This window comes from Pseudorca crassidens, chromosome 10 (assembly GCF_039906515.1).
Source record: "Pseudorca crassidens isolate mPseCra1 chromosome 10, mPseCra1.hap1, whole genome shotgun sequence".
Lineage (NCBI taxonomy): Eukaryota > Metazoa > Chordata > Mammalia > Artiodactyla > Delphinidae > Pseudorca > Pseudorca crassidens.
The window spans coordinates 58,632,530-58,656,606 of record NC_090305.1 but is presented as its reverse complement, the minus strand read 5'-3'; the positions used below and the strand labels follow the sequence as shown (position 1 = coordinate 58,656,606).

General features: G+C 57.8%; 1 protein-coding gene across 15 annotated transcripts; it reads right to left on the bottom strand.

The window, feature by feature from the left end:
• Window positions 1-102: 102 nt before the first annotated feature.
• Window positions 103-24,064, bottom strand: VILL (villin like). Of its 15 annotated transcripts, none has more exons than XR_010946917.1 (20): window positions 18,593-20,425; window positions 13,969-14,035; window positions 13,727-13,801; window positions 13,200-13,405; window positions 11,819-11,927; window positions 10,439-10,549; window positions 9,936-10,135; window positions 9,474-9,552; window positions 9,272-9,370; window positions 8,427-8,565; window positions 8,105-8,205; window positions 6,024-6,161; window positions 5,760-5,918; window positions 5,060-5,239; window positions 4,338-4,483; window positions 3,203-3,347; window positions 1,263-1,448; window positions 1,040-1,111; window positions 527-848; window positions 103-367 (listed from the first exon to the last, which is right to left on the bottom strand). XR_010946917.1 is itself a non-coding variant. In XM_067753796.1 (20 exons), exons 1-20 carry the CDS (start codon window positions 23,962-23,964, stop codon window positions 254-256), a joined length of 2,562 nt encoding a protein of 853 aa, XP_067609897.1. In that variant the 5' UTR covers window positions 23,965-24,064; the 3' UTR covers window positions 103-253. The 15 variants fall into 15 exon arrangements, 10 of the variants coding, with proteins under 10 accessions (XP_067609897.1, XP_067609898.1, XP_067609891.1 ...); XM_067753796.1 differs by lacking the exon at window positions 18,593-20,425 and adding an exon at window positions 23,957-24,064 and having other exon boundaries at window positions 621-848; XM_067753797.1 differs by lacking the exon at window positions 18,593-20,425 and adding an exon at window positions 21,842-22,341 and having other exon boundaries at window positions 621-848.
• Between the last annotated feature and the right edge of the window lie 13 nt (window positions 24,065-24,077).

Here is a 24,077-nt window from a genome sequence, read left to right as displayed (position 1 = left end):
AGTCTTTGGAATGCCACGGCCGACCCCTCCAACCCCAGAGGCCCACTCTCCCAGAGGCGGACCTGCTGAGTGACCCAGACCTGAAAGCCCACTCACCACATCTTGTGAAGGCCACAGGCTTTTATTTTAGTGACCCGGGAGTCTCCAAGCAGGGTGCGCCAGGAGGGCCTCCCCAGGGGGCTCGTATATGTGTAGGGGAGGTGCCCGCAGGCAGGCGTCTTGGCCACGTAGATGGAGCCGGCAGGGCCGGGGTTCAGAAGAAGCCAAGCTGCTTCTTCTGCTGCTGCTGCCTCCACTTGGCCATGCTGTAGAACTCCTCCTTGGACTTCCCAAAGATATCTTGGAAATCAGAGTCTGAGAGATAGGACTGGGGTGCGGGAGAGGAGGGAGTGGGTGCAGAGGAAGGGTATCAGCGGAGCCCAGAACCCTGTCCCACTCGCCCAGAGGTGTCATCCTCTCCCACATCTCTCTGCCCATCACCCTATCTGGAACACACATCTCCCCGGGCAGCCTGCCCATTGCCCACCGTCAGTGGGTCACGCCCTGGGCGCCGGCACCTCAGCTTTATATGCATTAGTGCTGGGGCGGTGAGTGGCGGGGCGGGGGTCTCAGGCATCCACCTCCTTGTGGGCCGGGTCCACACCCTCCGGCAGGTCCTCAACAGCCTGGTGCCTCAGCTGTTCCCGGGGCAGGCTCCTGCTGGCCACGGATCTGGGGCCGCTGCCCGCCTTGGGGCCCCGCTCCAGCTCGTTCTCGGAGCTGTCCTTGGAGCCCTTGAGGGCCCACAGGGCCAACGGGCCTGCCCTGCCATTGCGTGGCGATCTGGACAGCCGGAAGCTGCTGACCTGCTGTCAGGAGAGGGGACTCAGGCTGGGGAAGCTGGGGGATGGGCTCCCATGGGAGGCCACACTGAGCCCACCCGCCCTCCTGCCCCCAACTGCCACCCCTGCCCTCTACCGGGGCCTGGCTCCTTCCCTGCTCCTCTTGCCCTTGGGCCATGCCAGCCGAGCCCAGGCCCCTGGGAGGCCCCAGTACTCACTGCTGTTCTCTCTGAGATGGCAGATACTGCTCCCAGGCCGCCCTCCACCACCTCCTCATAAGACTGATTGTTCTGGGGGGGGCGGATGGAGGGGCACCAATGGGACCAGATTCCCCATACACACTGGAGGTCCCTGGACAGGGCAATGGCTCCCCCACCGTCTGCCAGGGCAGGTCCCTCTCCCAGGATTACGGTGGGGATGGGGGGTTCAGGCTTCACTCACGGTCCATTTGTAGGGGTCCCAGTTGTGGAACCATCCAGTGAAGGTGGGAGGCTCGTGGCCCTGCTTGACCAGCATGATAGGCGTGGCCAGGCTCCTCCCTGCTGGGTGTGTCTTCAGGTACTCCCGGCCCCAGGCCACGGCCTCCTGCTTCCACTCGCTCGCAGCTGCCCCCAGCCACAGGAAAATCTGGGCCACAGAGGGGGCCTGGCCTTGGGCGGGTGGAGCTGACCACTTCCCTCCCAGCCCTGCCCATCAGGTGGTCTCAGAACCCGATGCACACATCCCAGCCAACCAGACCCACCCAGCAGGCTGGCTGCACCCCCACACACCCGTAAATGTGCCAGGAAGTCTCAGGCATGCATGTGTGCAGTCAATCCACACATATTTACTGAGCACCGACTGTGTGCCAGGTAATGTTCTAGGCACGGGGGACTCAACCGTGAGAAAGAAAGAAAGACAAAATCCCTGCTCTTGTAGAGCTTTCCTTTTGCTGGGGGAGACACAAAAATAAGTAAAATATGTAGTCTATCAGATGGAGAAAAATAAAGCAGGGAAAGAAGAGAAGTGGGGTGGTGGTGGGGTGGATACTGTCATTTTAAATTAGAGTCAGGGAGAGCCTTACTGAGAAGATGACACTGGAGTCAAGCTCTGAGGGAGGTGGGGGAGCAAGTCACATGTATGTCTGGGGGGAAAGTGTTCTGAGCAGAGGAAACAACCAGTACAAAGGCCCTGAGCACGCTGGCATGTTCAGGGAGCGGCCAGGAAGCCATGGTGGCTGGAGCAGAGTGAGCAAGGGGGAGAGTCGGGGCCACCTGTCACAGGGCTGGGGGAGGGGCTTTGGCTGCGCTCTGAGTGGGATGCGAGCCCAAAGGCCTCCTTGCCACAGTCACACAGAGTCCCAGGCACAGTGATGCAGATACACACACACGACCACAGACACAACTGTCCACCACCACTCAGCCAGACGGCAAATCACAGCCATACACTGTCACCCGTACTCATGCATAGTTGCATCTAAGCACAGTTACGATGGATCACACAGCCTGAAAACACAAGTAGCCTGAAACACCATCACATCCAGCCACACAGAAACATGATTACACAGTCATACGAATTCAGTCACTCACGCACTCACACCTGCAGCCAGTTACATTGTCTCTCTCTCACAGTGTCACCAGTTATAGATGGTCTGGTCACTTATAGCCAGTTCCTTGACCACACAGCTATTACATACAGCTGCACACACACAGGCAAATTCAGGCACACAGACAGACAAATGACAATGAAAACACAACCAGACAAAATTTATGGGATGCAGCCAAAGCAGTCCTAAGAGGGAAGTTCATAGCAATACAGGCCTTCCTCAAAAAAACAAGAAAAATCTCAAAATAAGCAACCTAACCTACCATCTAAAAGGATTAGAAAAAGAACAAACAAAACCTAAAGTCAGCAGAAGGAAGGAAATAATAAAGACCAGAGAGGAAATAAATAAACTAGTGATCAAATGCAGTCACACAGAGGCATCACGCACATGCGTGCACACACACACGCACACACACACACGGTCACTTTATGGCCACCCACTCGGCACTGACATGTCAGCCATGGGCACTCAGTTGCATGGACTCACACACGCCCTTATAAGGCACACGGAGTTACACCCAACTACACAACCGGTCACGACCACACATGAGTCCCAGACACACAGCCACAGTCTCCCCCAGGCTCCCTGGGTCACAGAGTCGTCCCTGGTGTCTTATCCACAGTCACACAATTGCCCAGTCACTCAGTGTTACAGTGTCGTAGATAGTCACGCACTCACCCGCAGCCTTATATGCAGTCACGTGGCCAGAAACACAAAGTCACACACACTCACACCCAGTTATGCAGGTGCAGACACCCCCCATTCACAACCCAGCCAGGCACCCAGGCTGCCGTACCTCCTCCCAGGTGTCCAGTAACATGATGTCATACTTGTCCAGGTCCTCTTGGCTAAAGAACACCACTTCCGTGAGGACCAGGGGGCCCATCTGGATGGAGCACTCAAACAGTCGTGGCTGGAAGTCGGACACATCTTCGGGGAGCCTGGCCAGCATGGCACAAGGCCATGAGGGGCGCAGAGAGAGCTGGGCTTCTGACCAGCCTGGGCCAAGCCAGCCCCCAGCACAGCACCCCTCTACCGCCCCCCAGGGGCCGGGACACAATGCCTCCTGGAGCAGGAGGCACCTGCTCCCCTCTAAGTTCCACCCATCCCAGGATCCACTCCCAAACGCCTGCCCTTCTCTGGGCCTCCGTGTCCTCGTGTCAGTGGGGAAAGCAGGTTAGGTAGTCTGTCTTCCCACAGGCAGCCGGGGTGCAAGCTGCCCCACGAATTTCTCGGGGAAGGAGCACGGGGAAGGAGGGGGTGGCTGGCTGAGTGCGGAGGGAGGGCCGAGCTGACGCCCTGCCGCCCTGGGAGGGAGGAGCTGCTGGCCCCCGGCCTCAGGCCCAAGGTGGGAGGACGGAAGCCAGGCTGAGAGAGGGCGACAGCAGCACTTAGGAGCTCAGGAGACTTGGGGGGAGCACAGCGCATAGCTGGGCCGCACAGACATAAAGAGCGGTAGGTTCTCCGCTCCCAGTTCCCTTTGAAGCCTCACTCTGCCCTTCCTTCCCATACACACCCTTATCCATTTACGCACCCCCCACACACTATTCTTGCACACTCCACACATGCTGTTTACCCATATGTCATATTACACCGGGGACACCACCCGTGGGGATTGTGGGGTGGGGGAATGCACTTTGCCCTCTGGCCCTCTGCCGATAGGACAGTCCAGTACGGGGACCGTGCAGGGAGCACATTCGGCCAGCAGAGGGCGCGACCACCCTGCTGTCCCCGGCACCTTCGTGCTCCAAGTTAGGGAGGAGGGAAGGGTGGGCTGTGCTCCTAGGAGCCCCTGGGCTGGGGAACCACGAGTTCTCAGCTCCAGTCTGGCCTCTCCACCTCCCTGTGTGACCCTTAATCAGTCACCCACCCCCTTGGGCCTCAGTTCCCTCCTCTGGGTCAGGAGAGCACCCTCCTCCCAGCCTTGTCACCTCTTGCTGCTGGGGTAGGGTGCCTGGCCCCCCAGGGCCTCCCAGAAGTGGGGAGGCTCCTGACCCTCCAGCACCATTTCTTTGTCCTTCCTGGAGATGACGGTGACCACTGTCCGTGCCATCTCACGCTGGTCACCGCTGCAGCCCTGGCAGGCAAAGAGCTGGGTCACGCCCTGCACAGGGAGGGGCCTTCACCTCCTGCGCCACATCCCCTGCTAACAGGAGCCTGTGCGGAGCCGCGCCTGAGTCACAGGAGCCCTGGGCTCGTGGCGGGGCACACGTGACAAAGTGTCTCCCTTCCTCCCCCTCCTCCCTCTGTCTCCTCAGCTGATCAAGGTCACAGGGACCTGAACCCTCTCCAGGTCCAGAGCACAGGATGGGGACCTCCAGGCTTGGAGATCATTCACGGTTTATGCTGAAGATCAGAGAAAACCCTGGCAATCTGAACTAGGCCTCCTTTTCCCAAAAGACTTGGGAAGGGACGTGGTCCCGGCACAAGGCAGGAAGGAGGGCAGGCAGCCTGGGCCTGGCCTGGCTCTGACCCATGGATGCCCAGGTCCACCCATAACTTCCCCCAGGTCCCAGAAGGGACACTGTGGCCTCTCCCCCACCTCCCTCTGGCCTGAGGCTGGACTTGAAGTCAGCCTCCGCTGCGGAGTAGACCCTTCCCTGGCCTGGCACCGCTGCCCCAGGCGTAAGTCTAGTGGTCATTGCTGGGGTACCTTCCCAAACCAGAGGTAGCAGAGGCCGGCTGTGGCCAGCAGGAAGATATCGTTGGAGTTGAGGGCTGAGGCCCGGGCTGGCACCTCCAGGGTCCAGGTGTTGTAGCTGTCGGTGCCTCGTACGTGGAAGAGCCTTGTGGCGGACTCTGGCTGCCCCTTCCCGTTGTGCCCAGCGCTCCCCTACGAGAGGGCTGGGCCTCAGGCTGCGGCAAGGGCTCTTGGGGGCGCCTCCCTCTCCCAGTGGGGGCCAAACTGCCTCGGCACCCAGGGCCCCCTCTCTTGAAGCCAGCTCTGTTTTCTACCCTCTGAGTGTGGAGTGTGAGGATGCCATCGGTCTAGAATAGGGAACCAGGCCCTTTCTAAACAGACCCCTCACCCCATCTCCGAGGGGTCAGAGCATGGATCCCGCAGGCCTTGAAGAGGGAAAGTGGGGAGAGCTTTGCCTGTGTGTGACCCCAGGTAAGGCCCCAGCTCCCTTTCAGTTCCGCTTCCGCACTTGTGCGCCTGTTCTGTGGCTGCCTCTGGGGATGGGGGAAGAAACTCAGGCAGGGGTCGCCCTTGGAGCTCCTGGGCCTTGGACAAGCACCAGGAAGCCAAGGGGCTACCGCTGGGCCCCTGGCCTAAAGAGAAGGTGCTTAGCACATGCGTGTAAGGGCCATGGGTGGAGAGACTGCGGCCACAGCAGCAAGGCGGGCCCTACCTGGAAGATCACCAGCTGGCCCTGGAAGATGGCGAGGAAGTGAGGGGGCTCACTGCCCATGGTCACGTGCTCCTGCACCAGCGCTCCGTGGTACTGGAGGTCCAGCTCCTCGGCGTTGCCCTTCAGGGCCTTGATCTCGTGTGCGGTGGCCTGGAGGCCCTGCGGGCAGGGGTGGTGAGGGCCTGGCACGGCTCCCAGACCCCACTCTCAGCTCCTGAGCTCTGGGGCTTGAGGGTGCCCGCCACCCTGCTCAGGCCGGCGCACCTGCCACAGGTACAGGATGTACTGGTCGAGGCCCATCTTCTGGTACGTGTAGAGGACAAGGTAGCAGTTGCCTGCGCACAACTGTCCGTGATGCATGGGGTCCACGGGCTGCCTGCGTGAGCCCTGGATGTACCACACCTGGGGAACAGGGGCCCAACAGGCAGCGCTGGTGCCTCCACCTGAACTAGCCCACCCACCGTGTGTCCAGCCAGGAAGCTCTCTGCAGTGGGGGGCACGCCTCATCTGTGCAGACAAGGCCTCCCCCCGAGCTCTGTGCCCACCCTACACTCTGTGCTTCCCCCAGGGACCCCTGGGACCCACACCTGTGCCAGCCTGTTCTCAGCCAGGACTCTGAGTTGGTGTGTGGTGCCTGGGACAAACAAGCGGTGAGCACTCCAGAGGCTGCCCAGGCTGCCACGTGCCACCCCAGCCTGACCTCACCAGCCACAGCCCTGCACAGCTGCTCTCTGCTCAGGCCAGGGCAGCAGAAGCTGGGCAGAAGCAAGGCCTTGGGGCTCTTGGAAAAATTTCCTTTTTTTCAAGTGTCACTTAAAAAAAGCAAACCCTGTTCAAAGACTGAAAAGGAAACACTTAGTCACACTTAATGTGATATCCTGTTCCTGTGGGTAGCCGAGCATGGGCCCCGGAGCCAGGCAAACCCTGGTTGAATCCCGGTCACCCACAGCGGCAGTGAGACCTTTCTGAGCTTCAGTTTTTCCCACCTGTGAAGTGGGGGTAACAGCGCTCACCTCGACATGGCAAGAAACAACATCTGGGCATCCCGTGGCCACACAGAGCCTGACAGCAGTCTCTGGAAAAGACCAGAGCACCGGGAATCCTGCTTCTGCAGAAGAGGCTGACTGCAACCACTCGCCTCCAGGAGCAGCACTCACCTGGCAGCCAGGCTTCCTGGCTCGGGGCCCCCTCTGGCTGCCTGTCCCCGAGCCTGCTGTGGGGGGGGGCGGGGGACGTCCCCTCCCTGGCTTTGTGCTTGGGGCCTGGGCTGCAGACCCCTCCTTCCTTCCTCCCTTGCCCTTCTCTCCGCTTTCCTGTTTCTCCTTTTCTCTCTCTCACTGGTTGCCCCTCTGTCTTTCCCTGGGTACCCCATCTCTCCCTGACCCCCTTTCTCCTCTCCCTGTGCCCTCACCCCTCCCTGCTCTGCATCCCATCCCCTCCTCCCTCTATTCGGTCTCCTCCGCCCTCTCTCTCTCATTCTCAGTCTCCTCTTCTTTGTCTCTCCCTGTCCCCTCAACCTGTCATCCTCTCTCCCTCCTCCCCCTCCACCCCGTCTTCTCCTATCTCAGTCTCTCCCCACTCACTGCCACTGTCCATCCATAGTAGGGCAAATGTCAGAGGGCACCTTGGAGAAACAGTACTTTCTCAGACCTCGGCCTACCTTGAGAACTAGTGCGCCTCACACAGGCCCAGCTGTCCTGTTCCCATGCGCTCTCAGCACCCGCACACCAGCCTCGGGGCCAGGTGGGACCACAGCTTTAGCCCCATTTTACATATAAAAAACTAAGCCCTGAAGGAATTAAGGGCCCTGCCTGGGGGTGACCCAATTAGTCAAGATACAACCCTGCCCTGTACAGAGCCTGGAAGGAGCCCCCAACCCCTGCCATCTCCCAGAACATTGGTCTGAGACCAGACGGGTGGCTGACAGGGTGTGACTTTGTGTTGGGCGTGTGGGGCTGTGATCATGTGTGATGCAGAGTTTGTATGCTTACATGTTTTCAATTGTTTGAATAAGTGCAATCACAAGGTATGAGTATGTGTGTCTATAATATGTATGTGTCATACGTATGACAAAAGGGCACAATTAATTGTCCGAATGTTACTGTTCTGGGTGCCATGAGTGTTACCGAGCAAGTGGCCGTGGCTGCATGGGACTGTACGCGTGATGCATATGAGCTGGCAGGGCGGAGGGTGCGTGTATACGTACACATGCCCCGTGTGTCCCTGATTGTGTGTAGATGTGCACCTGGGCGTACCTGGGTCACTTTAGCAGCCATAAGGTTCACCTGAAGACAAAGCCTACACCTGTGCGCCCATCTTCCCCCAGCCAAGTCAGTGCCCCTCACCTCCACCTTCCCAGAGCCGTCGTCCACCATCCTGAGCTGGGCCGCCAGCTCAGGATGGCTGTGCAGCTTGCCCACGTCCAGTTTCACCTGAAGTAATTTACCTGAGGGTGGGACAGAGGGTGTCACTGGCGATGTCTGCCCTGTCCCAGACTTCGCCTCGCTCAGCCAATCACGCAAGAAGCTCCCTCCGGCCACGCCCCCTCAACCTTCCCGTGGAGATTCTGGGCCCCGCTCAGGCCCCGCCCCTCCAGCCCCGCCCCGCCCATCGTTCAGGAAGCCTCGGCTCGGCGCTCCGCTCCGCCGTCCGGCCACGCCCCCTCACCCATTCCGCGGAGGTGCTTGTTCTTGCGCTGCTCCCCAGACCACGATCGGAAGAGCTGCTTGAACGCGGCCGACTCGGCGCCTTCGTCCACCACCTCCACATTGGTGTAGCTCGGGTAGCCCTTGGCCTGGATGAATCCCTGGGCGGGGGGGCTCTGTCAAGCGTGTGGCCCAAGGCCCCACTGCTGCGCTCCACCCACAGGACCTGCCGCTCACGCTTCGGCGCCAGCCAGTGCACTGAGCAGTGTTAATTAACTGAGCTCATGACTGGCTTAAGGAGCTGGCTCCGGCACTACCGACTTCTCTGAAGTCCCTGAGGACAGGCAGGGTCCCGTTAGTCCGCGCCTCGGGAAGGGCCAGCTATGACCACCCGTCAGACCCCAGGCAGAGCCCTGCCTCCCCTCCTGGAAAAGGAGGGAGCACCCAGTGCTTGGAGAATCCTCAGACCTCAAGGCGGGTCCCCCACATCCCCCTTTTACACATGGTTTCTTGGAAGCTATCTGGTCCTCCCCCGTCAGGGCCCCCAAGGCAGGCCACAGCCCGCGGTACCCCAGAGGGGCCCTGTGTTCCCCCTCGGACCGTTGGGCAGAGCTGTGTCTCCGCCCTCAGACAGGGCGGTGGGTGTTCAGGCTTAGACCCCAGGGCAGGGTTATGTCCTCCTCCATCCGACAGGGCTCCCAAGGGCAGGATGTATCCCCCTCTTGGCCCCAGGGCAGGATTACCTCTCTCTTTAGACCCCAGGACATGGATGTCTCCCAGCTTAGGTTGCAGGGTAAGGCGGTTTCCTCCCTACCCAGGAACCAGGGCAGCTCTATGTCCCTCTAAGCCAGGGCCCCATAGCCTCACCAGAGCCCTGCTGAAGGCAGCCTTTTTCTCCTGTAGGCTAGTCATGCGTCCCTGCCACACGTAGATCTTGAAACCACCCTGGTCCAGGATGTAGCAGTCCTGGGAGCCAAAGTGGGGCTGGTCAGTAGGTGGTCCAGACGGGGTTGGGCTTGTAGAGTGGGTGGGGAGATGGACGGGACGGCTGGGGCCAGGCTTGCCTCACCTCCTTCTGCAGTAGGTCTTGGGCCAGAGGGCAGGTCGACAACTCCTGGATCACCACATCCTTGCCCTTCTCGTAGACACTAGGGGACAGGCATCCAGATGTGGGCAGCTCAGCTCCTCCCGGGCCTGGCTGCACTCCAGCTACCACTGCCCCTCGCACCTCCAGAGGCAGAAGGCTTGGGGGCTGGGGGCCCAGGTTGAGGTCTTCACTGCAGCCTTGCTGTGAAGACTTAGGCAGCTCCCTGGCCCTCTCAGGGTCTCAGTTGCCCTGTCTGTACAATGCGTTCTCAGAAAGGCAGCCACGCAAGAGCACAGGCTGGGCCTAAGGTCCCACATGGCCTGCACCAGAAACCCATGAACCTTTTCTAGAGGGCTTCCTAGAGACACCGTGTTATTGCGGTAATGCCGGACATGCACGCCTGGGCTATTCCACCCACCCTGCCCACTCCCAAGGTCTGCTCACTGGTAGAGGCGGACGTTGGCCTTTTGCAGTTGGTCAGTACTCTTGCTGGGCATGGCGGTGTGCAGGTTGCCCACTCTGCAGCCCAGCACAGCTTCCATGATCTGCATGAGGTCAGTGGCTTCAGCCTCATCATCCACCACACCAATCTGTGCACGGCCACCACGCTCCCTGTCCTGGAGGCTGCGGGTCAGGGCCAGGCCCTGCGGGACAGGACCTGGCAGTCAGAGCATCCCCAGAATGCCCCCCATCACCTCTCAGACAGTCCAGCCCAGAATCCTCCTGTCACTGCTCAGCTCCCAGAGGCTGGGGGCCAGGGGAGGTATCCCCTTATCCTGGCATCCAGGGGTACCACCAGTTCAGGATCTGGACTCAGTTTGTAGGTGCTTCTCAGCTTCTTAGGCGAGAGAGAAGCCCACGTCTTGGGGTACCTGGAGGATGGGCACCTGGAGGACCACCCCTCTCCCCGAGCACTGCACCCCTTAGTTCCCGGGGCAGACACTGACCCGCGCCTTCTCAGCAGTGCTGGTTTTGGGCCCATTCCACTGGATCATCATCTTGCCCAGGTCTAGCAGGAAGATGTCACTCTTATTAAAGCTGTGCCAGGAGAGCTCCACCTGCCAGAGCCAGGCGTCAGGGAGGGAGACAGTGTGTCATACCACCCGCACCCAGGTGGAGGGGCACTGCAGCCTGTCCTTGCCCACGTGTGCATAGCTCAGGTGTGTCACTTATGTGCATGAAGCTGCGTGCAACTGGGTGTATGTGTGAGTGTGACACCACTCTGATGGTGTGCAGGCACGCATCCATGTAAGCATGTGAGACCTTGAGCGTCACTGTGGATGTGGCTGGGTGCATCTCTGGGCATGTGTAAACGTAGGTTATGCTGCATTTCACAGGGTGTCCGTGACCGAGTCTGACACTTCTCACTCAGTGCAAGTCTATAGCAGTACATGCGTACACAGACACATGGATGCAAGTGGGGCGCAAGTACCAGTTTATCCACATGTGTAGATGTGTGTGTAGGTGAACATCAAATGTGAAGAAGTGTATGAGCTCCTGGCTGACAGTGCATGTGTACCTGTGTGGGGGACAGTGTGTTATCTGTGGAAAAGGGAAAGTATCATCCCAATGCTTTGGAGAGTAAAAGTGGGAGCTCTGAATAATTATGCCAGGCTAACAGGCAAAACCTGGGGCTGCCTGGTGGCGCTGCATGACCGGGGATGTATGATCACTAAATCTGTGGGTGACACTGTGTGAGCCTGGGTGGGATTGTCTGTGAGTCACAGAGCTGCCACATACCATGCAGACAGTAACGTACACAACTCAGTGTCACCATTCACATCGCAGGCGTCAAACTCCTGACTGTTCATTACACTGATGGCAGCAAACCGTCTTGTTCTCACAAGATCAGTAATTTTCCATCAATATCCTGACAGATGGAAGTAAGGGGTGCTCAGGTCTAATTTGCACAAGGGCACTCTATGGACCGAGTGGCATTAGGGCTAACCGTGGAGACACTGGGTGTGCCTATGGGTGACAATTATGACGTGTATGAGAATGTGGGGCTGTGCACCTCCCTAAATCATGCTACTTCCCATTGTGCTGCTTAGCAGAGCCATCCAGGTGCATCATCTTGTCTGCCTCACCTCCCTAGTTCTCAGTGTGTCCATGGGACAGATGAGGAAACAGAGGGTCAAAGGAGCTGTGGGACGGGTGGGGCTGGAAGCCTGGCTCTGCCTTCTCTCTCCTCATCAGGATGGGCCATCGGGGAATGCTGACCTCCCACGTTCCCCCCAATGTCCCCACCGCCCTCCACACTTCCCTACACTTCAGGACACGCAGTCCAGCTGAGTCCATGGTCAGGTGGCATCCCTGGCAGCTCTCACCTCGCTGGCTGACACGTGCTTCCCCGCTCTGATGTGCAGCAGTCGCTGGATGTTGTACACGTTGGTCTCCACATGCTTGAGGGCAGAGGCCAGGCCTCCCTTCCGGTAGCTGAGGAGAGCATGGGGTCCCATGTGAGACCATATGCTGCCATGCGCAGGGGTGAGTGCAGATGTGCGCGCCTGCATGCACGCATGCGGGGACACGTGTGCCTGTTTAATACGTGTGTGCAAGTAGATATGAACACGTGTGTACAAGCATATGGGGGCAGTAATGTGCATGTGTTTATCCATGTGTAGATACGTGGACACATGAATGTGTATATACATGTATGCATGTGGGGAATAACGTGTATCTGTTTATCTGTGTGCGTACAGATGTGCGTGCATGGAATTCACGCAACCGCGTATATGTGTGTAGGTGGACATGAATACTCACCAATGTATGTGGGTGTCCATCTGTAGGTGGACATACATGGGGTGGCGTGTTTTCTGCATGCGCATGTATACATGTGTGCGTGCATTTATGTATATACTATTTACATGTATCAGGTTCAACAGAAATGATCGAATACTGGCAATTTCCTATGGTTCGACCTAATATATTGTAATTGTTAATTAAATAAATATTTGAAGCAATTTACAGCAAAAGACATATTTCTATTGGGCATAGTAACAGAAAAGCAAACTGAAGAACAGCACTGGGATCCACTCCTGGGTATACACCCAAGAGAAATGAGAAACATATGTCCACACAAAAACTTGTATACAATACTGGATGGTGAGTAAACTTACTGCAGTAATCATCTCACAATATATGTAAGTCAAACCATTATGCTGTACACCTTAAACTTATACAGTGCTGTGTGTCAGTTATATCTCAATAAAACTGGGGGGAAAAACTACCCAAAACTTGTATACAAATGTTAACAACAGTATTACCCATAACAGCTAAAAAGTGGAAACAACCCAAATGTCCATTAAGTGATGAATACATAAATAAAATGTGGTATATCCATCAATGGTGTTGTATAATTCTATTTAAGTAAAATGTCCAGAAGAGGGAAATCTATACAGACTGGGGCAAGGGAGTATTGGGGGAAATGGGGAGTGATGCTAAAGGGTACGGGGCTTCTTCTGGGGGTGTTGAAAACGTTCTAAAATTACGGCGATGGATCCCACAAGTCTGTGAATACACTAAAAAATCACTGAATTGTATGCTTTAAACGGGTGGGTTGTATGGTATGATTTGTATGTCAATAAGTTGTTACCCGCCCCCCTCAAAAAAACCACCCCACACACTATGATGAGGGAGACAGTTGCCCCAGGCCGCCAGCCACCCCACGGCTCCTGTCCCTCCCAGCCCCCTGCCCGCCTCACTCACATGATTCCAGGGCGGAAGTAGCTGCGAAAGCAGGCGGATTCGTGGCCCTGCGCCTCGCGGTGCTGAACGGTGGCGCCACCCAGCGCCTCCTGCAGGTGCTGCACGAAGGAGCCCGCCGTACCCTGCGCCTCCACACCCGCCTCCTTCCCGACCCAGTAGTGCAGGTCTTTGGGTGCCCCCGACGTGGCCTTCAGGCTCTGGGGGACCTAGGGCCCAGGTGTTTGCGTCCGTGTGTGTGGTGAGGGGCTGAGGTCCCAGGAGTGGGGTGGGGCCCGAGGGCTGAGGCGGAGAGGGGAGATCGAGGTGGAGGATGTACGAAGGGCTGTGGGGAGACTGGTCAGGTGCTTCCACCGACAGGAGACGGAGACCGGCGAGGGAAGGGTGAAGAGGCCTCAAAGGCAGCAGCCTCCGTATGGGATGCGATTCTTGGGCTCCCAGCCTGCCTTCTCCCAGGGCGGGGCTTAGTCTGCACCATGGAACCCCCAAAGGGCCAGCCACCCCACCCCCCACCCCCCTGAAGTGCTCACGTGCAGGACGATATAGCAGTGCTCCTCAAAGAAGTTCCCATAAGCCCGCTCGGGGACCGGCACCATCTTCAGGTTCTGGGAGAGGAGGGTGCCTAGTGACAACTTGGGAGACCCTGTTCCCCCCAGCCATGACCCTTTGGCGTAGGGGGAGGGAGCTCTGAGTGGGGGGCGGGAGAAGACTGGTCTCAGAGACCAGCACACTGTCTTTATCACCAGCTCTTCTGTCTGGTCGTGCAGCTCACCTCAGTGATCCATATGTGGAGGTCCCTGTGGCTCTGGATGGCTGGGAGGCCCCTGTTGGTGTCCATCCTAGATCAGGAAAGAGTGAGGGAGGGAACAGTAGCCAGAGTCCTCAGGCCCTGGCCGCCTGTACTCTGGGCTCTAAGCAAGAGCTCTCCCCACGCACAGCTCTCCAAAGACCCTTCATCATAGCCTGTGCCTCTCATGAGGAGGGCTGCGTAAACAAAAGGGCCAGCACACCAGGACACCAGGGTACTGCAGACGTCGGCACAGAGGCTTTGCAAACAGGGACCTGCCTTGTCGTCTGTGCTTGTGTACTTGAAACAGGGCTGAGCTCTGTGGACAATGATAGGCTTTGAGTCTATGGACAACCTCTGCAAACAGACAGGGCGTTTGAAACAGGCTATGCATACAGACACAGGATCTGCAGCCAGGGACAGTCACTGTAGACAGTGATAGGCTTACAGCCAGGCGAGGGCTCTGCTAGTCACAACAGGTGCTGTAGGCAGGGACAGACTCTGCAAACAGGGGCAGGCTCTTGAAGTGAGACAGAATCCTGTAGACAAGACAGGCTCTGCACACAAGGCAAATAGGCGTAGGTCTTTCAGACAGTTAGGAGATAACCATGCAAAGAGACACAGCACCTGCAGAGAAAAGGGACAGCTTCCTCAGACCCAGGAAGGGGATGCAACAGGCACAGGTTCTCCTGACAAAGATGAGTTCTGTTGACAGGGACCACCTTTGTAAGGATGACCTACGTGAAGAGACACAGACTGGACCCAGGGAAATTCAGACAAGCTGGGCAAACAGGTAAAGTTTATGAACACTGAGAAAGGCTCTACAGACAGTCCCGGGTTCTGCAGGTGTGGAGGGGTTTTGCAGAATTGGGAAAGGCTTTGCAAATGTGGATGGGGACAAACCCTTAAGACAGGGACTCTTTGCAGAAGAGACAGGCTCTGCAGATATGAACAGGCACGTAGATAGGCAAGGCTCTGCAAAGAGACACAGCATCACCAGTAAGAGAAGTGCTTGCCAGACAGAGGCAGGCTCTGAAACAGGCAAAAGCTCTCTAGGCATGGTCAGGCTCTGCATGCAGGGACAGCCTTGGGAAACAGCCTCAAATCCTGCAAACAAGGAGATCAGAACAGCCTGGGCAAGCAATCGTGAGCTCTGCAGAGCAATCCGGGCTCTGCAAAAAGACACAGGCTCTGCAGACAAAGCCTGTATAGACAGAGACTTGGCAGATTGGGGTAGGTTTTGTAAGCCCACACAGGCTCTGCAAACAGACAGCCTCTGTTAACAGTGACAGTGTCTTCAGAGAGGGCAGGATGTGCTGAAAGGAGCCGGCCGGGAAATCAGCTCCATGTTCCAGCACAGATGCCCCAGACATGGGCAAGATCTTAAAACGGGGCTGGGTTCTGTAGAGAGCCCAGGTTCGGCAAACAGGGACAGGCTTTAGAAAAGGATGAGTTCTAGAGAGAGATAAAGGCTCCATGAATAGGGACAGGTTCTGTTAACAAGTACCCATGGAATTAGGAGTAGACTGTGCAGACAGGCATGGGCTCTGCGAACAGGGATGTGCTCTGTCGAAAGACAGGGGTGCTCCCAGACACAGTGACCCATGGCAGGTGAGAAACTCTTCGTAGGAGTAGAGCCTGCAAGCAGACAAGAATTTCTATCCAGGAAGTTGAGACAAGCTGTGCAAATAGGCAAAGGCCCTGAAAAATGTCACAGACTGTACAAATAGGGCTCAGGTTCTGCAGACAGAATAGGCTCTGAAATAGGAAAAGACTCTATGAATAGGGACAGAGTCTAGAGACAGAGATACTCCCTGCAGAGGAAACAGGTTCTGCTGACAGGGCCAGGAACTGTAAACAGACAATGCTTTATAGACAGGGACGGTGTCTTTAGGCAGAAAGAGATGTCCCAGCCAAGGCCGCGGGACAAGCTCCAGAGACAGGGATAGGCTTGCGTTCAGGGCCACTTCTGCAATAAAAGCATATCTTATCCATGAGAAAGAGGGACAGACTGTTTAAAAAGACCCAGGTTCTGAAAAAAGACACTCTCAAAACAGGCTCAGGACAGAAAGAAGCTCTGCAGATCAGACACATGTTCTGCAAACCCAGGACAGACTCTGCACACACGGACTGTCTCTGAAGATGACAGACTCTGCAGCAAGTGACAGGCTTAGCTGACATGAGCAGTTTGCATAGATCAGACCAAAACATTCTCAAATTCTTGAAACACAGCTGAACGCTTAATACACACAGACTGCAAACAGCCACTGGCTCTGCAAACAGCAACTTTGCCGTGCTCTGTGGTTCTGAGTGTGCACAGGAGAGAGAAGCGTGGAATGAGAGGGATCTGGGGAAGAAAGGGGCTCTGGATTTTGTTTCATGTCGGCAGGTGACTCTCAACGACCCCGGGCTTCCCTGCATCGCTCCTTCAGAAACCTCTGCATGAGGTTTGGTCATTCCTTCATCCGTGGAAATTCTTTCGACGTGTAAACTAAATCCTGCCAGCTGCAACTTTTCCTTCTTGCTGCTGCTTTGCCCAATAGACCCAGAAGTCCCTTCTTTCTGAATTTCTCACTCCTATTGGCCCTGGTGTGGTGTTCACTCCTCTCCCCTCCCCTCTCCACTCCACTCTAGCCGTGCTATATCAGCGGGAGGAACAACCTTGACCCTGCATGATCAGGGGAAATGAAGTGGGAGGGGAGATACAGAGTTACAGAATCAGAGGCAGAGCGTGACAGGTGGCACCGAGTGGCCCAGCTTCCTTACGTCTTTGTCCAGGCTGGGCCCAGGCCCTGGTGAGCTCACAGTGGGAAACACCCAGCCCTCTCAAAGAGGGCCAAGATGGCCGTGGATGTGGGGTGGAAGAGGGAGCTGCCCAGAACAGGGAGGGCAGAGGGGGTTCCTGCCGGGGCTAGAGCCGCCCCCGAACCCGTACTGGAGACCCTGTGTGCTGACGGCCTGGCCTCCCTCACTAGAGCATTGGATTCCGGGGCCAGGGGCTTGTCCTCCCGGTTTACTGCCGGCTCCTGCTGCCTGACACCTGGCAGGTTCTCAGCCCATGACTGCAGGAGTGAAAGCGGACAGAGAAGGGAGTCACCACGTGCTCTAACTGCACCCAGAACTGCTGTCGCAGTGATGGCCTGTTGCTGTGACAGTGACATGAGTGACAGGCAGACACGGTGACCATGTAACGGTGGTCTCAATTAACAGGAAACACGTGGTGACATCAAGTGACAGGGGTAGTGACATTCGGCGGTGACGGGCAGAAGCAGTGATTAGTGACAACCACCAGGGCACAGGCAGGCAGTGACCAGAGGTACAGACTAGGAGCTGTAACTGTGAAATAGCGACAGAGTGACAGGAAGATTGGTTGGCTCAGCACAGGGGTCACCAGGGCTCCCTGAGGGGCAGGGAAGTCAGACTGCGGCCAGGAAGTTGGGACTGGGCTGGTTGCACGGGGTGGGGACAGCATCATCCCCAGGGAGCTTGGAGGGGGCCCGCATATCCAGTGCCAGCCTGCAGAGCCAAACTCTCAGGCTCCCAGGGCCTGAGGCCTCATCCCATGTAACCTGTCTTCCAACTGGATTCTGGGGGGATGGAGAAGGGATGCTCAAAGGGTGGGGGCCCTATCTCCCCAGCACCCTCTTCTTTCCTCCAGGCAGTCCCTTTTCCCTCAGGAGGCCCCTGCCCTCCCCAGAGTGCCCCTTCTGACCCACCAGGCTTTCCCACCCGAGGGTGTCCCCTCTTCCCCTTCCATCATCCACCCGGAGTGGGGACCCTCTACCAGGTATCCTCTCCTCCTACTGGAAGCTCCCTTCTCTTCCCTGGGGGCTCACTCCCTCCAGCCATGGCCCCCTTCCTCTCCCAGATGTCCAATTTCTACTCTGACGTGCCCTTCTGTCCCGGTGCCCCCTCCTTTTCTGGGTGCCCTTTTCCTCCTCCCATGCATCCTCCCTCTCCCCAGTGCCCCCTTCTCTCCTGACTGCCCCTCCACCCTTTCTGTGCTCCCTTCCTCCTCCAGATGCCCCCTTCTTTCCCCTGGAGCTGCCCTCTCACACCCCTTTCCTTCCCCAATGCACTCTCTCTCCCCTGGCCTCCTTTTCCCTTCCCCGGGTTCTCCTCCCACCCAGGGGCCCCTTTCTCTCCCTCGGAGCCCCCTCCTTCCACACCCCCCGCCCCGCCCTCTACCCAGAGCCTCCTCCCTCCTCTGGTGCCCCTTTTTCTCCCCTAGGTGTGTAACTTCCGCCTCCTGAGGATCCTGCGAAGGGGCGGACCCTGAGGTCACTTTGCCCGACTTCCAGGAAGGGGGCGGGGGGCACTGCCTGCTGGAGTGGGAGGGAGGGACAGGGCCCCGGCCCCAGGTGTATGGACTCTGGGAGACAGACACGCCCCCCACTCCACAGAAAATCTGACACTTTCCTGCCCCTGAGGATTGCTCTGGTCGCAGCCTCCCTGCCTCCACCAGTGTCCTCACCTGCTGGGCTGCTCGCTGCCTTCCCAGTTCTGCCGGCCCCTCGGCAGCCCCGAGCCCAGTGACCCGACGTGGTACACCCCATTTGGGGCGGCCCTCCCCACCCTGGCCCCCCAGTCTCCTCCCTGCCCGGCCTACCTGCTGGAAACTGCTCGTTCCTTCACTCTGCCTGTGGGCAGTGCTGGGCCTGGCTCGGGGCCAGGCTCTGCCCATTGCCCTCCCCAACACTGTAACTGAATCCCTGTTCCCGCCCAGCAGGACACGCCCCAGCACTTGTCGGGCTGGGGCATTCACACTTAGTCAATCAGTTAGTCAGTCAACAAATATTAACCCAGCTCTCTGAGAGCCAACCTCTTCCCCTGGCTGGACTGCCAGGCCTCACCTCCAGGGTACCAGTGGCCAGAGAGAGCGGGGGATGGAGGCCTGGGCTGCACCAAGATGTGGGGTGTGGAATCCACTGTGATTTCCCTTCTGAGATTCCCTGATCCCCGACCTCCAGAAGGCCAGGCCACCCCAGCAAACCTTAGGAGGAAGCAGTGCCAAGGCTGGTTCGGGGGGGTCGGCAGTCTGGCTCTGCGAGACCCAGGTCACTTCAGAAGGTGGGGGAAGGTGGCCAGGGCTCCCTCCTGCATCTCTGCTGCCCTACCCACCCCAATTCGGGCTCGCTGCCCAGCACAGCCCTCCCCAGGGAGCCCTGATACCCATCGTGGGAGAGGCCAGTCCAGCCCTTGCAGGGAACACGCCGCTTCCATGCCTAGGCTGCCCCCTCCTTTCCTTCCTGATTGTGGGGTGGGGGAAGAGCTGGAAAACAGAGCCTTCCAGAACCTCCAGGGGCACGGCCATCCTTAACTTAGACCACAGGCCTCAGTCCCAGCCACGGTGCAGGCGGTGTGGATGCCCCTTCCAGTGTGGGAACACTGCTAAAAGCTGCCACTGGGGGCTACCCTGGTGGCGCCGTGGTTAAGAATCCGTCTGCAATGCAGGGGACACGGGTTAGATCCCTGGTCCGGGAAGATCCTACATGCCGCAGAGCAACTAAGCCCGTGCGCCACGACTACTGAAGCCCACGCACCTAGAGCCCGTGCTCTGCAACAAGAGAAGTCACCGCAGTGAGAAGCCTGCACACCGCAACGAAGAGTAGCCCCTGCTCGCCGCAACTAGAGAAAGCCCGTGCACAGCAACGAAGACCCAACGCAGCCAAAAATAAATGAATACATAATTAATTTTTAAAAATCCCTTAAAAAAAAAAAGCTGCCATTGGTGCCAAGACCCTTTCCCCATGTCCAGTCCTCACCCCCACTGCTCTCTGTCACAGGGTGAGGGGATTCCAGGAAATCTGGGTCCAGCTGTGCCCAGGAGGACCTACTGCCGGTGTGTGACTGTGTTTAACAGATAGAGTCCCTGTGTGTGAAGGGAGGCCCGTGTCACAAGGCACTTGGCCAGCCCCTGTGTGTGTCTGTGTGTCTGACCTCGTGTGTGGGAGAATGCCTTTTTGAGCCTCTGTTCCTTTCTGTGACTGTGCGTGTGTGCCTGTGAGGTGCCTGTGTTTGGCTCCACCTCTTTGCCTGTGCACACCTGTTTCCCGACTCCTTTTGTCTGGGCCCCAGCAAAATCACATGCAGTCACTTCTCCCCACCTCATCTCACTTTCTCTCTCAGTCCACCCTGGTTGGTCTTTGTTCTTCATTCCCTGGAAATGGCCCTTTCCTAGTCCCCAGAGCCCAAAAGCTGGGGGTTCGCTCCCTGTCTTCACCTAACCTTTCCCCTCCACCAACCAGGAACTCCGCTGACCAACCCTTACTTTTGGAACCTCCCCCAGCCCAAGTTTTCTCCCCACCGCACCGGCCGCCTCCTTTGGGGCCTTTAAATGTCAGCAGGCACAAGCCTCCGCTCCTTCGCCGTCTCCTTTCTATTTTTTTCCCCAAGTTCCAGTCCCCAGGCTGTAAACACCATGGAAACACTCTCTTCTGACCCCAACTCCCACCCCTCCCGAACTCCCCCAGCCTCCATCTGTCTCCTTTATCTTGTCCCATCTGTCCTGGCACGTCTGCCCTTACACTTGACATCCACGTCAGGCCTCTCTCAGATGTACCTCCTCACAGCCTCCGGAAATGGCAGGAACATCTAGCTGCTCAGGCCCCAAACCTGGGAGCCATCCTGGGTTCCTATTCTCCCCTCACACCCAGCAGACTGGCCAGCGGCTGGTTCATCCGGGCCCCTGAGCCTGGCCAGCCCTCTCACAACTCCTGCCCTGCTCTGGAAAGCAGCCTCTCACACCAACTGGCAGCACGAGCTCCTCTCTCGATCTCCCTGGTCCCTACATCCATCCTCCCACCGTAGCCAGAGGGATCTTTCAACCATAAATCAGATCATGCCATCCCCCTGCTTCAAACTTTCCAGAAGCTTCCCTAAAATCAAATCCCCAGTTGCCTGTTCCTCTGGCTGCATCTCCTATCACTGTCCCCAGTTCTCACTACATTCCAGCTACAGGATTCTTGTGTCTCTTAAGACGCGGACCTCATTCTAGTGTCTGGACCTTTGCACTTGTTGTTTCCTTTGCCTGGAAGCCTCTCCCCTACATCTTCCCATGGCTCCCTTTCCACATTCCTGACTCAACCAAAACGGCGCACCTCCCTCCGCCCTCGTTGTGGGCAGGACACCCCACCTGGCACAATGCAGCCTCAGCAGCTAGTGCGGGGTGGGGGCACAAGGACCTCTCCAAGGCCCCTCCCCTTAGACTTCTCTGGGTCTCTAGGAAGTCTCTCATAACTGCCCTACTCCAGAGCCGCCCCACCCTGTAATCTGTGACCCGAGGCCCGGAGCGGTGGCAGTGGGCCCAGGGCCTGGCCTGGGGTCCAGATGAGCAGCATTGTTTTGTGTCTGGTGTGGACAACTCCATGGGATCAAGCCCTTGGCACAGAGAGAGGAAACTGAGGCCCAGAGCAGTGATCACAGGCAGCCAGTATGCTACAAGTACGAGAGGGTAACCGGCCTCTCCCTTCATCCTCCGGAGCAAGAATGGAGCTCTGTCAACCGCTCCTCCGGTTCGGCCACCCTCCCACGGATACGGGCTTGGAGTCAGAAGGGGACTGAGCCTGGCTTGCCTCACCCAGCACCGACCTGGCCATGACCCCCTCGTACCACTGACCTCTTCCTGCCCCGGGACGCCGCGACCCGCCCCCACCCTCGCCCCGCAGGTTCCCAGGGTTCTCAGCGCTACTCTGTTCCTCCCCGCCCCCCACCCCCCCCCACCAGCTTATCTCCGAAGGCCCAGCCCCCTCGGCATCAATGTTGACAAAGGCGTCGGAGAGCCTGGGGTGGGCGGGGCAGGCGCTGGATGCCAGCCCCGCCTCAGGCCCCGCCCCTTCAGGCCCCGCCCCCACGTTACCTGCGCTCGGGTTCCCACCTCAGCGTCCTGGTGTCCCAGGTTTCGTCCGAGTCCCTCCCAGACAGGTGCAGGATGTTGCCTCTCGTGGAGACCGGGTCCCAGGTGGCGGGGGGGCGCGCCCCTCCGGAGCGCGGACAGGACCTGGGCCGGGGACGGGGCTGCCTGACCAGTGTCCTGAATCCCACGGCCTGGAAACGTCCGGTCCTACGCCCTTGAGAAGAGCGGCCTTGGGCCCGCGTGGGTCCCCTCCCGCCCCCCACCTGGCTGCAGGCCGCGGAGGAGCAGTGACACAGTAACCGGGGCGCGCACGGTCCGAGAGCGACTCCCCCGAGGGCGCCATGGGAACGGCCAGGGCCCGAGGAGATGGAGCCTGTCCTGTGCCTGCGGGGGCCACCACTCTAATGAGCCGTGTGGAGTGCCCGAGGCCGAGGACGGTCCAGAGAACAGCCCTAGGTCTCTGCGAACGAGAAGGTGCCGATGCCTTGCGTCTCCGTGGCGGGGAATGCGTGGCCCTGCGCAGCCCCCGTGCACCCCCCCATTAGACACAGCTGGGGCCAGGACGGTACCCTCCCTACCCCCTCCTCCCGCCAGGTGAGGTGTTCCCGGTGGCTTGAGCGATCCACTGCTCCGATGTGAAGTGGGGGTAGCTACTCTGCTCCCCACCTCACTGTAAAAGCAGGGAGCTGTCAGGCAGCTGGGGCTCTTATTGGGACCCCCGCCTCACCCCTGCCTTGGGAAAGACTCCCAGTGTCCATATGGTGTTTTCTGTGTACTTTTCTGAGTTTCCTGAATTTTCTGCAATGAATACATAACACCTTTCAGGTAAAGCAATATATGTCATTCCCCCTAAGCCCTGCCCATAGCTCCTCTGCCATACCTGGAGGTGTCAGGCCTGGAAGAGTTTTGGGGGACTTTCTTTTCTTCCATAGCCAGAGTGGAGGTTCTCAGCCCAGGCTGCACCTTTGAATCATCTGGGCACGTAAAAATATGATGCCCGCCCTCAGAGAGCTGGGCTGGCACGGGTCCTCTGAATAGGTGGGAAGGGAACAGGTCATCAAGAGGTCACTTGCTTGGGACCTGGCAGACTGAGAGTTCACCTCTTGATGTTTTCTTGTTTGAGCACCTATCACTTCTGTATTCCAGGACCCGGGTAGGAGGCTGGGGAGGAGTGGCTGGGGAAAGCCCACCTGGGAAGACAGTCTGCTGAGCTTATGGATAAGCGGCACAGTCTGTGTAACCTGGGACGCTGGCGTGGCACACATCTCCTGTGCCAGGGCTGCCTGCGAATCAACAGGCTGCTCACGGCCCAGATTCACCAACTGGCATGGCCACTAGCCTGATCTCCAAGGAGAACACACTGGACCCTCAGGCCTTCGGGAGGAGGCTATGTGGGCTCTAGGTTCTCCACCCCACACCTCCCTTACAGCACCCTCTCCTAACCCAGTGATTCTCAGTTCTGGCTGCCCATTAGAAACCTGAGGGCCCTTAAAAATACAGATCCTCAAGTCCACCCCAGACCATTTAAACCCAGCTTCAGGGGCAGTGACAGTTCTCAACCAGCTGTTTGCTTGTATGCAGAGGTGGGGCCTGGGGGCAATGCCAGAGAAGCCAAGGGGAGGGAGAGGGCTAGGGAGCTGAGCAAAGGAGAGACAGAGGGACAGAGAGGGACACAGCCTAGGAATCCAGACCAGGGAGGAAGCTGGGGTGACCGCTCTGGCTGGCCAGGAGCTCTACTGCAGAGAGGGCACCTAGGGGCATGGCACAGACTAACTAGGGGGTGGGGGGGTTTGGGGTGTGTCTCTGGGTAAATATTAGGTTTCCTGGCCTGATATAACACTGTGCCCTGTGTTGTTTGGGATGAATATACATGCCTGGCAGAACCCTGTATCCCTCTGACAGACAAAATAGACTGCAGAGCATTGTCTCACTGGCCTGTTTTCTCATCCACAAAATGGGGATAAGACCTATCTGCTGAGATTGTTGACCCTGGTGTTTTCTGTTATCTGAATTAGGTATCATTATGAAGAAACAGTCCTTAGAGTGGTGAGACTGTGCCCAAGGCTCTGCCGGGACTTCCTAGCAGAGGAGCAGGGCGGGGAACTTGTCACCCCTTACCTTCTCATACAGAGGGGCTGGCTGAGGGCAATGTTTCTGGATGTCCCAGTGCAAGAAAACTGTTTTGGATATCCTTACGCTCTTCCTGGGTCCTTTGCCATGCTTCATCTGATAACCACAG